This window comes from Nesoenas mayeri (genome assembly GCF_963082525.1).
Source record: "Nesoenas mayeri genome assembly, chromosome: 2".
Lineage (NCBI taxonomy): Eukaryota > Metazoa > Chordata > Aves > Columbiformes > Columbidae > Nesoenas > Nesoenas mayeri.
Window position 1 is genome coordinate 142,354,925 of NC_137543.1, and position 17,671 is coordinate 142,372,595.

A 17,671-nucleotide genomic window follows, 5' to 3' on the forward strand; every position below is an offset into this window, starting at 1 on the left:
GAGAACATACAGAACATGACAATTATCAAGGCTTTTTTTTCAAGACAGACAATACAGCTGATTTATGGCACACAGGATACTCTTTCAATTAATACAGACAATGAGGTTATGTCATAATTATGCAAGCCTTGTTTCCCATTCATGATCTTATGAAGGAAGTACTTTATCAAATCAAGGCCCTAACACTGAAAAGGGCTACCTAGTACAAAAGAAACATATTTCAGAGGATGACCACCAGAGAGGTACTCTACAAAATGTCCTTTAACAGTTTTAATATACTTGGACTCTGCATTCTATGTTACGATATTGCTTTGTGCATATGAAATTTCTCTATATAAGAACAAACTTCAGCTTCTCACATCTACGATGAAACATGCACAAATGAGTCGAATCTTAATCTTTTAAGCCTTTCCATAGTTTTATAAACAACAAAAAAATCCGTTTTACCTGGTGGACAGAGCCCACAGTGGAAGGATCCCATTGTGTTGATACATTGAACCATTGGTGCTGTTGAGCAGCCTCCATTATTACCTGCACATTCATCAATGTCTTGGCAACTGTAGCCATTTCCTTGCCAGCCTAAGAAGCAGCACAGGAGAGACATTAAAACAGAAAATGCCTGGCTTTTTCATTTGGTGCCTTGACCAGGTCCTTTCATAGAGAAGAAAAATATTCCTTTTGAATTTCATTAACACAAGAGAAGACCTGTCCCACTCATAACTGACAAAAATTAATACTGGTCTGCAAAATAAGTTACAAACATGACAGGGTAGAGCCATGTGTGCAAGAATGTTTTATTTAAACTGTATTCTGGATATTCCAGAATCAAACAGACTTTAACCTGAAGAGGCGGCAGTTCTCGTCTAGTGCCCATGTGTACAATTTGCAGCAAAGCTTTATCATAAGTCTTGTTAAATACTCCAAATACTCCTCCTATACACACCACCTACCCAACTCAGGAAGAGGAATCACAGGTTATATGGCTTGAGGGGACAATTAGACTTTTATATTGCCTTAGGACAGTGGGCATATGGACATGGAAGGACCTTGGACCTGTTACGTGAAGGTAATATGACATGATGAATATGAAAGTACCTATGGACATGAGGGTACCTCAAATCTATTGAGATGCTCAGTTCAGGATGGATAAATCATGTGTTAAGACTCCACTGCCTACGTTACCTAGATGTGTCATAACCTACAGGCATTTGTTCTCTAGAATACAGATTAAAACATTTCATGGAGTAACTCTCATTGGGATCCTGTGTCTGTGCTTATGACATACAGGCAGTACTACCCACTGCCACCCGCTCCCACCAGCAAACGGGAAAGGACACGATACCTGTGGGACAGGGACCACACGAGTAGGATCCTGGTGTGTTGTAGCACGGCACGGGTGGATTCTGTGAACACGGACGGTCAGGGAGGCTGCATTCATCTACATCAGCACTGCAGGCAGGGCTGCCCGGAGGGGACATCCAGCCAGCATCACAGATACAGCGGTACTTGGGCTGCAACAGGAAGCATCACATCACATATTTAAGACAGTTAAAACAGTCAAGGAAAAGGGCAGGAGGAGTTAATTTTATAAAGTGTCTTTTAAACTACAGTTTTCAGAGCATTACGTGATTTGCACATTCTGTTTTATTATATAAGGTGCAATGGTAGTTTTCTCAGTCTATTTCTTCCTCTGTATTTACCTATTTAGATTATGGAAGCAACAACAGGCTCATTCATTATGTTCATAAAAGAAACCTGTAATTTACTCCAAAGCTGCCAGAGAACATGAACAGCAATTACAAGCTGTACATAAACATAATTAAAAGTCATCAACTTGCTTTGTAACCAGGGTAAACAGATCAGCGTAAGAAACCTGAAATCAGCTTGGCTGTTTTCTTTTAAGCAAACTAGTCAGTAATCTGCAATGTGTAGCACTGGTATTAAATTGCAAATATATATCTTCTTTGAGGAAAACGGTTTTATCTCTTGTAAATTTAACTAATGGCCCGAATTCAGCATTTATCTTGCTTTGGTCCAATTAAAGCTAATGGGAGCTTTATTGTTGACTGTCACAGGAGCAGACACTGTTAAGCCAACACTGAACCCTTTCGAAAAGCTTTCTCCACAAAAAAAGGGCAGAAAACAAGTGATGAATTGTGAAAGCTTTCACAAATTGAGAAAAGAAATTATTTTATAGCATAGCACCAAGAATTTGTGGTGTGTGTGGAATGGTGCACAGATGTATGGGAGCGTTAAGGAGCGCAGGCTTGGCAGGGTAGTTTTGGAGAGCTGCTCTGAGCAGAAAGAGCCAAAGCTGACATATACCATATGTCCCTTTGGAGTGAACACCCCGTACCCAGATTCTATCCCCAAAAGAATGAGCTGACTTGCTCCAGAAGACCATACAAGTGTTTATTAGCATCCACCCAGGGCAGACAGTTGGATACGTTGTGCCTGGAGCCAGAGCCTAAGTCCAGCTGACAGTGAGGAGCACCAACGATGAGCAGCAGCCACCCAACCACTGTGCAGCCCTGGTGGCTCCCAGGCCACCAACAATAATGGTCCACAGGTATGACTTTTCTCAGGAAAAACAAGATTCGTGATGGTTGTCCTCCTTAATCATTTAAGTAATAAAATTTTCTAGCAACTTAGAACTCCCCAGATAATGAACAGTATGAATGTTATTCTTCAAATAAGACTTATTTAAAGAATATTCTCAAGCTCCATAAGGATGTAGTAGTAGATCTGATATTGCGATAAGTACCTTTAATAAGACACAAGGCATTTTCAATTCTTTCTGCTGTCCTTTGGACAACAGAGAAGACACAGTGGTGTTTCTTGCTGTATTTCAGCAGAAGTTTGTGCTAAACAGTTTTGTGCTGCTCAGCATTATTTGTTCCTCATTCATGCTGTGCTATATAATGAGACTTAGACATTGTTCCTTACCCTGTTGGGCTGATCCCTGTCACCATCTATGCAGATGCCATGTCCACAGAGTGTCTCAGATCCTCCCTGGCAGTCATCAAACTTCAAGGCACAGTGAGGCCCGTAGGTTTCTGGAGTGCAGGTGCAACTAATGGTGAAGGCAGACAGAAAAATTAAAAAGTTGTCTTAATATAGGACTTAAAGCTCATATATTGCCATAGTGAGAGAGTGTTTCTCACTCTTTTAATTATATGGTGTTCCTTATGAAATCTGTTCAGCTATACTGTCAGTTCTATTAATAATCATGAAGAGAGGCAAGGATCCTGTTCACCAGGGACTCAAAACTCAAGTGGTACTTGTGTATATCCATGACTGTCTGAGCCTACGGGAGAATCCACAGCTTCCTGTTACATTCATAAGTGCAAATCCAGGAAAAAGAAATGTCTAACATTAGACTTCAGCCGAGTATGAGCTTGGAAATCCCCACTTTGGTCAGAGCACACCCAGACCTTGTGATTCCATTCATGAGCCTCATATGATGCCAAATGCTTAAAACCCTACCTCCAGCAATACGCAGAAATGCCGTGTCTGGCCCGTCACAGGGAGCAGGACTCACACACACACCTGAACACCTGGTGGCTGTTCTCCTGGCAGCAGCCCAGCTCTCAGGTAACAGTGATGGGCAGGAGGAGGCAATTGGGGCTGATGGGGTGGGAAGAACAAAGTAGTGGGCTGCAGAGATGCATCCTGCAGGGGGAAACAGGTTTGCAGCCTGCCAGCTGCATCATATTGTCATTTATAGGGCACACCTTGGTCACAGCACTGTACAGATTTGGGGGAACTGAAATTGGGATCTTCTAAGCCATCAGGTAATGTTTCCCTTTTCTCTGGCCCTTTGTTTCCACATGGACCAAATCTGAGGCTCTGAAATACAACTGAAAGGAACCAAAACCTGCAGAAAACCTCCTATCAGTTCACTAGCTTTTTATGAAAATGACAGTGAACCACATATTTGGACTCAATTTATGTACTGCAATGTCTGCTGATATCCGCTCTTCACAGAGACATGTGGCAGGTACATACCCCTGTTGAATTGCTTTTAAGATGGCTAATGAAAAATACTCTGTAAAAGCATTTATCTGCAGAATTTGAATCAGTGTACACCAGTGCAGCTGGACCTTGGAGCAATTTATAAGAAGCTGCTACTATCCCTGTCACAGTGACATATACTCAGCTGAAACAGCAGTTTGATAAGCCAATTGCAGGTAACTAAACCCTGCACCCAGGACAAGCAACCCAGGTGAACTTGGGCTTCAAAAACCCATGAGAGCTTAATGCTTAACTGCAGTCTGCAATACTGCAAGACAGCATGTTCATTATTGTAAGAGAGGGCAAACAGACCAACACTGTGTTGCTAGTGCAGTAGCTCAACCCGGGCAAGCAGAGAGGCAACAGATCAGGGAACGCGATCACCTTTGTATGTTCAAAGTACATTCAGAGCTTCATGTTCAACTCCAAAGGACACAGCAAGGCAATCTGACTGGCTTCCAAGGACGACAATGGCACTGTCTACTGCCTGGTCTGGCAAAGATTAATCTGCTACCCATCTGAAGTTGCTCAGAGAATAGCTTCAAGAAGGAGATCATGTTGCAAGGAGCTCCAGCCAAATTGCAATGCTCCACTGCTTGGCACAGCTCTGGTTCTCTCCCATTGCTGACAGCACTTTGTGATGAGGCCCTCGTTATTTTGGTTTTGGCACAGCCTTTCATCCAACTAATGCAATGTCCTATTAACGTTGCAATTCAGGAAGGCATTTCCTGAATATCTGCTCTTTTTACTCACTGTTTAGTGCTTTTCTGAACTACAGCTTGAAGCCTGCAGGTGAAGAAACTGAACAGGGAGTGAAGACTGTGTCACGCTCCATTTCACAGTACCTCACCCAGTACTGCCCTTCACATGGTGTTATCACTGGGGGCTGTGGAAAGTTAAATATCACCATTTTCTTTACCCACAGCCCATGCTGGTGCATATGACTACACCAGAGCAGGAGTGGGGTGACCTAGATTGCTGGGTCTTGGATAAAATAGCAGCAGTATTCTCACAGCTGTTGAAAAGAGCAGTGTCATGCTCTACCTGGGGATGGATTTAGCACCTGGGGAGTACTCAGAAGACAGACAGTCTGTGATGGGAGACTAAAGGCAGTACAATGGGTCTGGGGAAAGGATTCAATAATCCCTCAATGCCCTCAATAATCCTGAGGGCACATGCAAAAACAGTAACATTAAGATTCGCATGACTTATGAGGAAGTCTTAGTTCATTTCAGGAAGCACTGATTCAGCAGGTACCAAGGAGGACGAGAATTACATTGGGAAAAAACTTACAGGAATCACGACTGTACTGACACAATGACAACACTTGCAAGAAAAGCAGAGGGTTTGTCCTCTCAAACCTTGATTTAGTCACACACCTGTATCCCACATCACTGAGCACAGTAGGAAACAAGTGAAGGCAGGCTGCTTTGTTTGTCATTTCCTCAACAAATGTCTGTGTTGGGGACAGCTGCAAGCAAGCTAGAAACATCCTTTAAAATCAAATAAAAGCTGACAGGAAGCACCATGCACCAGAGACACCTCAGCAGCCTCTGGGTTAATGCTGAAGTGTAAGGAGCACTGCAGGAGAGCTTTCCTTATGTGAGGGTCTTCCAAGAACTGACCAAGCACTAAGAACAAGCGTTATGCCAAGCAAATATTTGTGGGGGCTAACATGTTCGTGATGAAGCAGGAGGCAAAATGCTTTGCAGAATGCTGTGGCATGCTCTCCAGCCTGCTTGTTCCCATTGCACAGGGAGAGCTTTGTGTTATATCTGAAAGTTATTTATTTACCAGATTATTTGACATTTTGGAAAATAAGATGCAGAATGTTCAGGCTGGCTTGGCCTGTAAACAAAAGTGTTTCCTAAGGAGCTGGGCACAGCCAGAGAAGGATGCATCCCAGGGATATGCTCCAGTGACCTCATGTCTGCAGGGGCCCACAAACAGGCAGCCCATGGTCCCTTCAGGCCAGCTGGCTATAAGAGCATTCCTCCTCCCTTTCTGCCCACAGCACCGTGCATTGCCTGCTCTGCTGCAGCCTCAGCAGCACCTGTATTTCTGGGGAGGGTGAAGGCATTGCTCAGAGTTGGGCGGTGTACTGAGAATGTCAGTGATCAGGGGTGTCCGTATGTTCAGGAGGTTTCCAACAACTCAAAACCTTTGCTGGGCCAAAGCTCTGTTCACCTCCTGCATCTCCGCACTCCTTTCAGTCTGAAGGGGCAGGTGATAAAGGAGGGATGACAGGCATGTTGGCAAGTGCTGGTTACAGACCAGCATGTTGCATCTCACGGTCACATCTGCACACCATGCTGCAGTAAATTTCTATTAAAGCATCTGCACCTACAACAGAAAGTCTGGGCACTGGAGCCAGGCTCCAATTTGCAGCCTTCTTCCCCAGCGTGGCTGTGTGATAAATCTGATTCTTGCTGCTCTTCCTGTGTTAGAGCAGGCAAAGGCTTCGGAGGGCCTTCTGGGTCTGCAGTGGGCTCAGGTGTACAGTATATTAAGGACTTTATATTCTCTCAGACTGCAAGGGATTATAGTGCATAGATACTGAACAGATTATTCCTAAAACATGTGCTGCAGCTGTGATATGGGGGTACAAAAATAGCAGAGTATTTTAGGTAGGATTTTTGTGTGTAGTTTTGAAAAGTTACCTGTAGCTGCCTGGTGTGTTCACACAAGTGGCTCCATTCTGGCAACCTAATGCTGTTCCAGCATAAATCTGGCATTCATTAACATCCACAGAACACAGGAGGCCCTAAGATGAAATGGGAAACCAGTTTATTTTCCAAATAACTTAGAAATTAAGGAAACCATGGAGCCAATGTTTAATATAGTTTCCAAAGATATACAAACCATGGGCTGCTATCAACACAGCTTCTCTTATGAAACATTATAACAAAACTCTATTTTTCAGTCACATTTCTGTGACCCTGGTTATCAGCCAGATGGGGGATAAAATATTTCAGATGTTTGTACAAAGCATATGGACAGCATAGTGCTGTCATACCCCCTACCTTCCAACTCCATAGCAAAAGACTCAGAAAACTTTCTTTCAAACTGTTTCTGTCAGGGGATGCTGTTTTACTAAGACTGAAAGCACAGCAATTTCGTCCCAAATCTTGCTGGGACAAATTTCAAGTTGAGAGCCTTTGAGAAGATGATGTATCTTTTCCATTTCCAGCACATGTAACAGCACCATTAAAGCATTTGCCAGTAAAGTCTTTGGGTTTCAAAAACTCAGCCTGGATTGATTACTTACACCCCCATTTTTTTTATTTCCTTGAGCTTGAATAAACATCATTCCCTTCCTCCATTCTCTCTTTATCCTTGCATAAGATCAACAGCAAGCCATGCAGTTCAGTTCATTGCTCAGCAAAAACCAAAGACTAATTCTCTGCTGTGGGAACTGCCAAGCATCCCTGACTTCATGGGCCATCGCCCCTGTATAACAGTGCAGGGTACGGCCAAGTGGTTTGGGCTTCACTTTTTTGGTATATATTAATGTTGTTGAGACGAAAATGTGTTGCCCTTCAACCAAACGATGAGTGTGTTACTGCTGCTTAGCTGTTCAGTATTTCTCACACTGTTCTGATCAACCTTAAAATGCTATACTTTGTCACAATTATACTAAGCCAGGTGTGTCCTTACAGTTAAAATACACATTCTGCATTCAAGGAGGATACAAACTCACCTGCCAGTTGCTGGGACAGAGGCAGAAGAAACCATCCAGTGAGTTCACACAGGTCCCTGAGTTTTCACAGGGGTTACTGCTGCAGGCTCTCATCTGGATAGCCTGAAACCCAGGAAAAGTGCAGAAAATGGAGTTCCTTCTTATTCAGTGGTTTCATTGGCATTCACTTTCAAGACAAAACTTTTATAATTCTTTTTTCATTCTTTCTTGTGTGCCTATCCTCCCCCCCTCCCCCATTTTTTCATCAACGTTGTTTTGTAAAGGTTTTGAGCTGTTTTACTCATATCTGTACAGCATAAAGACTAATATCGTTGGTCTTACACTGGATGGCCAGCTGCAAGCACTAGGATGAGGAAAGCTCTGTAAGAAGTATATTTTAATAGACGCTGTTCTTCGTCAGCAGACTGTGAGTCTAGATGAGGAGTTACCTTGTCTTCTCCATTCCTTTGCTGAGTTGTGTGACAACTGCTTCTACTGGCAGTTGTAGCTGTGGCTTGTCACAGGGTCAGTGGAAAAGCAGACGACAGTTGAAAATTAGCTATTTCTAGTATAATATAAAATCCACTTTGAATTCTCCAGTCTTCATCTTGACTGAGTAGTGAAGGGAGAGTTTACTTCTCCTTGGTATCTGGTTGTTGTTCTTGACTCTATAACTGTTTTTCCTTTAAGGAATGCAGGCTCCTACACTGTTTATATTTTGTAAGAAGGCATTTCACCTCCTCAACAAATCTTGGTGCTTTTTTTACCGCCTGTTAGCAAAAAAAGTTTTCCCAAGTAATGCATGAGAGGAAAGAAATCATTTAGCTTAAATAGTAACCTCATTGTAACCTCACTTCATTTACTTGGGGCTGGGCTTTTCTTTTTGGATCTCTAGTTTGCTTTCATTTACTCACCTGCTCTAAGCTTTGAAGTTTGTTGTCGAGACTCATGACCTGCAAGAGAAATTCAGATTACATTGTGCTTGGTATGAGAGTGACCACAGAGGTACATGCTCGATGCTAGTAGGCTAACAAAATACTTTTGAGAAGAGAGAATAGGTGGTACGTGAAACCAGGCAACAATCAAGTTCAAATCAGGCCCCATTCACTACGATTTCCATGTTTTAGGCTGTTCAGAAATATGTCCCAGCTTGGCTCAAAAAAAAGCAAGACTCAGTCTTGTGAAGATGAATCCAGGTGCTCAACACTGAGGATGTGAATTTTCCAGTGGGACTGCTTAGGTGCTCGTGTACATGCAAAGGACAGAGATCTAAGAGGGTACACTGAAAGCCAAGGAAAGGTTCACCATGTCTCGGTGGGTTATAACCACAAGCAACAAGCTGAAACTGAATCAGGGAATATGATAGATACATATTAGCACAATTTCCCTGAAGTTAGGTCTCTTAGGCTATAAAATATTTTCCTACAAGGAACTTGTGGCAACACTCTAACAGAAGATGCTTAAACCAAGGCATTTGTAAAGACAAAGGTTTCAAAATCTTCTGTTGAAGAAAAACCTTACTAGCAGGGAAGGGATGAAATTACTGCATAGGTATTTTCTTTCCATTGCACACCCCTATAGCCCATTTCACCTATGGAACTGAATGTCTAACACCTATAAGAATATGGTCCATTTCCTGAATTAAGTGGGATTTCACTTCCATAAATATTACATGATATAGTCCATAGAGATGTTGACAGGGAACAAAAGAAGGATCCTGGTAACTTGAAATTATGGGATTTAAAGGAATATTTCCATTGTCTCCAGAGTTACTGAATAAGTATCTCAGCATTAAACATAGACTCTGAGCTGATGTTAAATATGGGTTCTGCCCCAGTTCCCTAAATTGGAGTCCAGCAATACTAAAATGAAGAAGATAACCAAGTTAATCTGAGGAACGGGAAATGGGGAACGCTGGAAGAGGACGCCACAAGGGTACAGCTCACCTTGGAGGTCAGCAGAGCAACCTGCTGGGACACGTTCTGAGAGGCACCATGGGCTTTTTTAAGTTCTTGAATCTCTGCATTACTTTCTCTCACCTAAATTTAAAAAACAGACATAATGTGAAACAAGCCTGGCTTTTTCAAAAGCTTACAAATGTAAAAAAGCTTTGCTTTTTCAAAAGCTTAGGAGTTTTATTCTTGCTTAACTTTGCTATTATAAAGTACACTTAAACGTGGAAAGCTCTGTTGTATACACGATATAATCTTTTAATTATTTTCTGTAATGGCATAATTACTTTATGAGTCTGCAATAGCTCGCATTCATATTAGAGTGCTGACACAGACAGTATAAAATAACAATCATACAAAACACATCAAACATTTGCTAAGACAAATTCTGAAGACAAACTATTAATGTGCAAAAGCAAAAGCATATTCAGGAAAAGTAACTATATCACCTGACTAAAAAGTTCTGCGAGGTCCTCTTCATTAATTTTTACTTTCCCCAGTGGTCCAGTTCTAAATTCAATATTTTTGCTGGAGCCAGCGTGGAACACTAAATTACCCTGGTCTGAGAACAAACGAGGCCTGTTGTATTACAGAAAAAAATACAAAGAGATCATTTAGTTACACATATCCACCAAAGACTATGTAAAAAAGAGCTGCAATAAAGCCATTCTGTTCCCATTACTGGCACTTGAAAGCCATCATAAGAACAAATGCAAGCAACGGTACTTACTGCTCATCATAAATGGCTCTTTTCTGCCTCTTTGTTTCATAGTGGTTTGAATCACAGCTCAATCCAGTAAATAGCAATAACACAAGTAAAAGCCCAGGAGCAGCCCAAAGCATTGCTCTCCTCCAGCTGTCCTGCATCTGAAGCAAAACCTCCAGTGCTGAATTGCACTTCTGCGAGCCCAGGTGCCCTTTGCTCTCACACAGCTCTTGATTCACCCAGTGCCCATGCTGCTTTCTTGTCTTGCAAGGGTAAACTTTATCTCAGGTATCTTAATTAAAGATTGCCAGCGTGGAAACCCTGTAGACGTTACATGCATATTGCTGTCTTTGTCTTTTTGATTCAGGAGCTTTAAAAGATCATTAACTGAAATCTGCCTGTATTTTGTAATTATGTCTTTGACTTTCGCACAGCTGAGGACCCTTGTGTCTCAGAGCACCCTGTAATCTGCAGCTGGCCACTGCAGCAATGTCTCACTCTCTCCACATGCTGCACCACACGGGTGAGGGAAAGATTATTTGACAGCACTAAAGGACCTAGATTGTTACCAAAATATAAAACAAACACCACATATAAAACCCACAGTGACTGGCAAGGAATGTTTGTATTGAAAGAGAAGCTTCCAGACAGTAATTTATGGGGCAGATGACACAAACAAGTTAGAAGTACCAAATAGCATCCCATGGGCCACAACAGAAAAACACAATTTTAACCAAATATGGTTGCTCTGACTCAAGAATGACGCAGTCCCCAGATGTCGGGGAGGCGATCACACACCAAGTGGACTGTATTGTGTTTGGCTTGTGTAGCCTGTCTTCATTGTGCACACTAGGGCTCCCAAATTCAGGGCCAGCCATAGACAATGCAGAAGACCAAGGAAGAATTCAAAGGAGGCTCAAAAGTAATAAAAAAATGCAAATTAATATGTTTAAGAGCCAAAATTCCCACTACCCTTCAGCAGCACCTCACAGACTTCTCAAAATAAGTGTCCCCCTCAGACACCCACGGGTGCTCGTCCCTGAGGCCCAGGCTGTTGCTGCTGGAAGCCGTGACAGAGTCCATGTGCCACCTCCCTTTTGCTTTTGCCAAAGTCTCCATTTTCCCCTTTCCCAGCACCTTGCTGTGCTTTCCTCTATCTGCTTAGGGGAGCTTTGTGTATATTTTCCTTCCTTATCGTAGGAGTTAACTGAACCTCCAGGCCCACCACCATTCTTTTTTATTTTCCTTTTTGCTTAGTAGACACTCAACTCATTCAGGTTGCTCACATTTCAAACTCTATCAAGAAGAGCAGCAAGAGTTGTAGCCACTCTCGCTCAAAGATAGTGGTAGCCACCTTTCACTGAGCTTTTAGGCCCCAGACTTTCATGGAGGCCACAGAGCTCCTGTACTTCCTAACCCTGCACAGCTTTCCTGTCTGCTGCAGTTGGTACTTGTCACCTACAGATGTCCCACAGACATGTGGGACATGCCCTGGAGTTGGGGGACTGAATGAACTCTACAGCTTTCACGGACAGAAATGTTACGAGGCCAAAGCACTCTGGGAAAAGACTGGATGTGGAGATGAAAAATATTGTCACCTCAAAAAGAGATAGAGGTGGACTGTGAAAATGAGTGTGAAGGCAGGAGAGCTAATGTTTGTGGTGCTGTCATAGATAACTCAACCCTTACCGTGAATAACTATAAAGTCTGAGATTGTATCAGCTGCATCCCACCAGCTCCACTATTTTGTTTGCATAAAAATCAAAGTTTTCTTAATTTTCTGATCTGTATTTTTAGAAACTTACCTCAGAACTCAGAGCAGTGTGAGGCTGCTGCCCATCTTTCACAGGCTGTGCCGCAGGTAACCCAGCAGCTACTGCTGCCTGGAGGTCTGGGCGGGCAGAGCCGAAGCTCTTCCTGAGCGGGGCGAGCAGCCCACCCCGCAGGCCTGCTCAGCTATGGGTGTTCACTTGCCCCGCAGCAGCCCGGCGCCTCCAGGAGACTGAGTCACCAGCTGCTGCTGACAGAACAGAGGGACGTGAGGAGGAATCCCCATGTGTTGTCCTTCACCATCGTAGCAGATGGCGTTCACACAAAAACACAGAATTGTGTCCTCAGCCATTGGAAGCTACCACTGCTCCATTCAAGCCAAACGAGCAATGATATTTACACCGAGGATCTGTCCCCACACATTTTTTTAATTTCCTATTCTGCTCTTTGCTCTGAAACCTCTGTTCTGGAATAGGAGAGCATAGATGAATTATCGATATCCCTGTCTAGTCACCAGGACACCTCCTGCCTCTGGGTATCCTGCTGCTGTCCATTAAACTAGTGCTCTCTAACAGTCTTCATGTCAGTCCTGATGTCTGTCTGAGGCTTTATTTTTCCCTTTGTGTGTGTGTGTTTTAATAGTTTACTGAGTTTTTATAACTGTCAGTTGGGTGTCAACTTGAAGAGACTATGAGCCAAATAAACCTGTACTTCCTAGCAGGCTAGTTAAACGTATACGTACTTCAAGGACTTTCTTTCACAAAGCCCATTGTAAGCTGACAGTTTTCAGCCTGGACTTCAGCTGTGACCGACAAAATCCTTCCTTTTCTCTATTCATTCCTTTTGCATACTGAGTATGCATTGCCCCTCTCTGCTGCCTGTCAATAATCGATTCAAGCTGCCCTTTCCAACTAATTAACTCCAATATACCAAATGACCAATGAGTAATAAACCATAGAGGATGTAGAGAAAGCTACTAATGCAAGGAAGAAGAAGAAATAACTCTTTTCACCTTCTCTTCATGAAGGCTTTATAGCTTAGAAAATGGCTGACCTGAAAACCAGATGACTTTGACTATGCACCAATTATAGGATGGAAGGAGAGCTCTGGACATCTATCTAAACCGTGCATGACACACTATTTTCCATTTCATTAGACCTTCCAGATTTTAGTTAATTTACCCTGTATTCCTAATGAATGCACCTTACGCTAGCCAAGCTGGGAAATCTACAAACCATTTATGGAGAAAAATAGGTCCACACCTTTTAATTTTACTGAAATACATTGGATTCAGACATCATTTTTGGAGGAACATAATGGAAACCCCGCAAATATATGGCATAAGAATAGGGGTGGTTCTTCCTAACAAGGAGAACTGGCACAAACCCCTTCTCCTGGGACAGATCATTCATTACCTCACTGACATTATGACTGAGGAAACACCTCTGAAGGGTATTGGTTGTGCATGTATTTGGCAGGAAGTAATTCAGTATTTGTCTCTAATTCTGGAATACAATTTATGACCATCTTGTGTAGCTGTGTGAAATGAAATGGTGGTATCTCTCTGCTTCTCCAGGAGCATGTGCCTGCAATGCAAAGACACTGCTGTACAAGCCAAGAGTTGACTCAGATTGTGGACAAAAATTTAATATGCTTCTAATTGCACCTATGAAGTCAACTCAGATGCAGAGACATGACATGAGTCTGTGACAGTGCTTCTTTTTGTATGGGGGAAATACAACTACTGGTATGAATCTCAACCTGGCTAATTTTTTAGTGGAAGACTAACAAATAATGCTTTATTTTTATTACTTTGTTACCTCAAGGGTGCCAGAGCACTGGAACAGGCTGCCCAGAGAGGTTGTGCAGTTTCCTTCACTACAGACATTTGAAACCCGCCTGGACACATTCCTGTGCGATCTGCTCTGGTGAACCTGCTTTAGCAGATGGGTTGGACTAGATGATCTCGAGAGGTCCCTTCCAACCCCAACCATTCTGTGATTCTGTGATTTTGTTCTATAGATGCAAAAAATATCTGTTATTCAGTGTTAGGATTCCAATATTTGCAAATAATTATAAATCCAGCTGCATTGCTGTCTTAATCTCAAGTATTGAACACTTACCTGAGTTTCTCCTCAACTGTGGTCACGTCTCCCAGCACTTCCATCTTCACTTCCCTGGATTCTCTTTCATCTTTCTAATAATATTCCAGTGTTCAAACGTGACATACAACACATGAAGCCACACAGTTGCCTACCTGGTACAAATATGCAAAGTGTTGGTGTAAACAGTGCATCATATGGAACTCAGCACTTTTGAGGTGTCCCTACAGCTCTGAGACAACCAAGCACTAAGGGGGTATGTGGAGAATCAACAATCATAGGTTTACTTCAAACTTGGGGGACTGTGAAAAACAACATTCCCCTTTCTGTCCCACACCTAAAACCACCCGTCACTGCTTCCTTCCTTCTCTTTACGTGTGTCTGCAGAGTTTCACGGCCGCAGCACCACCCCGGGGGCTGCAGCAGCTGCAAAGCTCCGTTTCCCACGCCACTCCTCATGGAATTCCTTTACTTCTCAGCATATTGCCCTCTGACACCTGCTCAAGATTTTGCTCCCCAACACAGTAGATGAAGTTAATAAGTTACCTGCTGATGAAGTTTAGCTGGCCAGGAAACCTAGGTTTTCAGTTTTTAATAGCAAGTAACAAAGAGATGAAATTTGCTTTAGTTAGTGATATCAGCTGGATCTGATCTACTTTCCTTTTTCTCTCTGGGTTCCTTTATCACAACAAAGGCAGTTATAAAAAGTCATTTTTTTTGTTTCATTAAAAGATTCATATTTTGGTTCCTCTGTCTGTCTGCTTTTTCTTCCTACACGTTGTTTCTACAACCCACCAACCACTTTGATGCTTCCTATTTTGTTTCATTCTTTTTTAAACTGGGTTCATGAAAAGTTTCCAGCCAGTTACATTGACTTTGCTCTTTTCTATTGATTATTCCAGCCCTTTTAGCACATTCCAATTGCTTTAACGTACACTGGAGATATTTTTAGGGAGTTCCATTTGCATAGTCACCCTTCCCCACTAATAACCCTAAAGCCATGAATGGATCTGGCTGCACAACCTCCCTCAAACTCATCCTATTCTGTACTGTTGGCTTTATCAAGAGGCTTAGATCTGAGCTAAATCCATCAATCATTTGCTGTGTATTGATGCTGTGATCACAGATATTGGCAGTCTGTCACCCTACAAACATAAGGAAGCGAGAGGGGTCATATTGGGTTAGAAACAGATCCATCTAGGTGAGCACCCTGTCTCCAACAGTGGGGAAGAGCAGAGAGGTAGGAAATGAAGGCTATGCAAAAGGGCGAGCACATACATCTCTCCTAGGTACTCCTTGGCCTCCATCTGTTTGCAGCTTGGGAACTTCCTCAGCCAGAAGTCCACCTACTCAGTACCCTCAAAGGATTTTTCATCCATGAACTTGTCTAGCCTTCTCCTGAACTCTTCCCCATGCTTCACCTTACAACGCATGTACAATGAATGAGTAATGCCACATGGTAAGCAACATCAATATCCAGTCAAAATACCATTCAGAAATATTAGTTCTAAGTAGAATCCCATTTTTAAGTGTAATTTTTATGAACAGAATGGTATTCATTTCTTCTTTAAAATACATATAGGGCAAACATTTGAACATCAAAACTATTGCTGTCTAGGTATGAGAAAATATATTGGCATCATCAATGTGCTTTCCTTTCACATGCAAGGCTGTAATTTGAACATGTTCGAGTTACAACAGCCCAGTACATACACAAAAGCACAAGACAAACACACTTTCAACAAAGCTGGGATTTCAGAATGTATTCCTGTGTTCAAAATCAGACAGGCTCCCCACTGGAGGAGATTTCAGGGACTTCTTGGTGGCATTCTATGTGAAACTGTCTCCAACAATCCACTTACACTACAAGTGGTGTACCCCACTCAATTTTAGCCCCTCCAACTCTGCTTCTTGCTTCATCAGAGATCTTACCAAAAGATCCCCTGTTCATGCTTCCACTCCCAAAAGGACCAGATGGAGTAAAGTCAAAGAGAACAACGCAGTCGTCTTGCCTTCACAGATGGCTGCCGGGTCACCTAGGGCCACAAATTTCTTCCCTTCAACAGCTATAAAAATTCCCCAAACCTTTGTAATCAACTAAAGATTAAAAGAACACAAATCTCTACATGCTCTTCACAATAACATTTAAATTGACATACTGTCACTATTCAATTCTTCATTTTCCCTGGTGTCTTGGGTATCAGTTATCCGCTCAAACAAGTTGTTACTAAACAAGCGTAAACTTCCCCTAATGAGGTTATAACACTAGAATACTCATGTTTGCACAGGCAAAAGGAAAATGGTTACTGGAATTCATATTGGACTCTACGCCTAGTTTCTTACACTTTCACATTATTTTTCCACAGATATTTCTTCAACCTTTTCTACTTTACACACTATTTATATAAGAATACCAAGAATTGCCTAGTATTCTTAGCAAATTATTTGTCTCCTCCAAATCCTTACTAATATACCATATTCTTTAAATACCATGCAGAAAAAAAATACATAGAACAGGTAAGTGGTTTGAAATATCTAAGAGGCAAAACATATTAAACTGCTAAGGAAAAGAAATATAATTTAGTATTTATGAAATAAGCCAGAGTGTTAAACTGCAGTATGAATACCAAGCAAACATAACCAAGAAAGGGTGAGCTGAGAATCAATAGTTCATCCTTGAGATACAACAAATATTTGCTAAATTTTCTGTTTATTTTAGAAAGGTGTGACAACTGCTAAAACAGATTTGTGCAGTCATCAAAGCATTGGAGCTGCTCAGATTTCTATGAGATGTCTCTTTAGAAAACAAAATGGGCTTACCCATGACTAAGTTTGAGACATACGATAGTGTTATCACAGATGAGTGTTTTTTCAGCCTGTAATAAACAGATTCCTGATGATCCTTACAGGCCCGGTAAGACGGTCAGCAAAAGGTGAGACTAAAAAGCCTGTGGGCAGGAGTCTCCCATTCACTCCATGAAAGGATGCGCCTCCACTGGAAAATTTTGAGTTCATGTATCAAAAAATATCCACACCCACTGTGTTAAACAAATGGTATTCCCAGATTGCCTCAGATAAAAACAGACTTAGGTAAGTAAGACATTCTGTAAGGCAACCAGCAGACCTCAAAAATGACTGCATAAACATGACACTACCAAATATGACATTCTTTTCCTCAGTGGAGCTTCTCAAGTTTGAGAGAATGCAACCACATCATCTTGCACAGATAATTAAATGTATTTCAGATGTGCAGAGTACGTGAGCTGCAAAACCAAAAATCAGATTCTGGGAATCTCCGTTTCCAGAGCGGTCTTCCAGGTTCCACTTATTTACCTTTCATCTGCTTTTGTAATCACATTTCGTTGCTGTGAAAATGCTTAGGCTGCAGTTGCACAGCGCTGATGTAGGCTGCAAGGCACTTGTGATGAGGAGGCTGCCCAGAAAAGGA

General features: G+C 42.2%; 1 protein-coding gene across 1 annotated transcript in view; it reads right to left on the minus strand.

Moving 5' to 3' along the window:
- The window catches only part of CUBN (cubilin), a gene marked incomplete at both ends in the record, with an annotated part of 142,108 nt that extends 131,620 nt beyond the window's left edge, over positions 1 to 10,488 (minus strand). Inside the window, 9 exons of the mRNA XM_080338517.1 lie at positions 448 to 579; positions 1,343 to 1,511; positions 2,947 to 3,073; positions 6,675 to 6,778; positions 7,715 to 7,816; positions 8,608 to 8,646; positions 9,640 to 9,732; positions 10,095 to 10,224; positions 10,376 to 10,488. Coding sequence (XP_080194643.1) covers positions 448 to 579; positions 1,343 to 1,511; positions 2,947 to 3,073; positions 6,675 to 6,778; positions 7,715 to 7,816; positions 8,608 to 8,646; positions 9,640 to 9,732; positions 10,095 to 10,224; positions 10,376 to 10,488 — 1,009 coding nt within the window. The remainder of the gene's footprint in view (positions 1 to 447; positions 580 to 1,342; positions 1,512 to 2,946; positions 3,074 to 6,674; positions 6,779 to 7,714; positions 7,817 to 8,607; positions 8,647 to 9,639; positions 9,733 to 10,094; positions 10,225 to 10,375) is intronic.
- Positions 10,489 to 17,671: the final 7,183 nt, after the last annotated feature.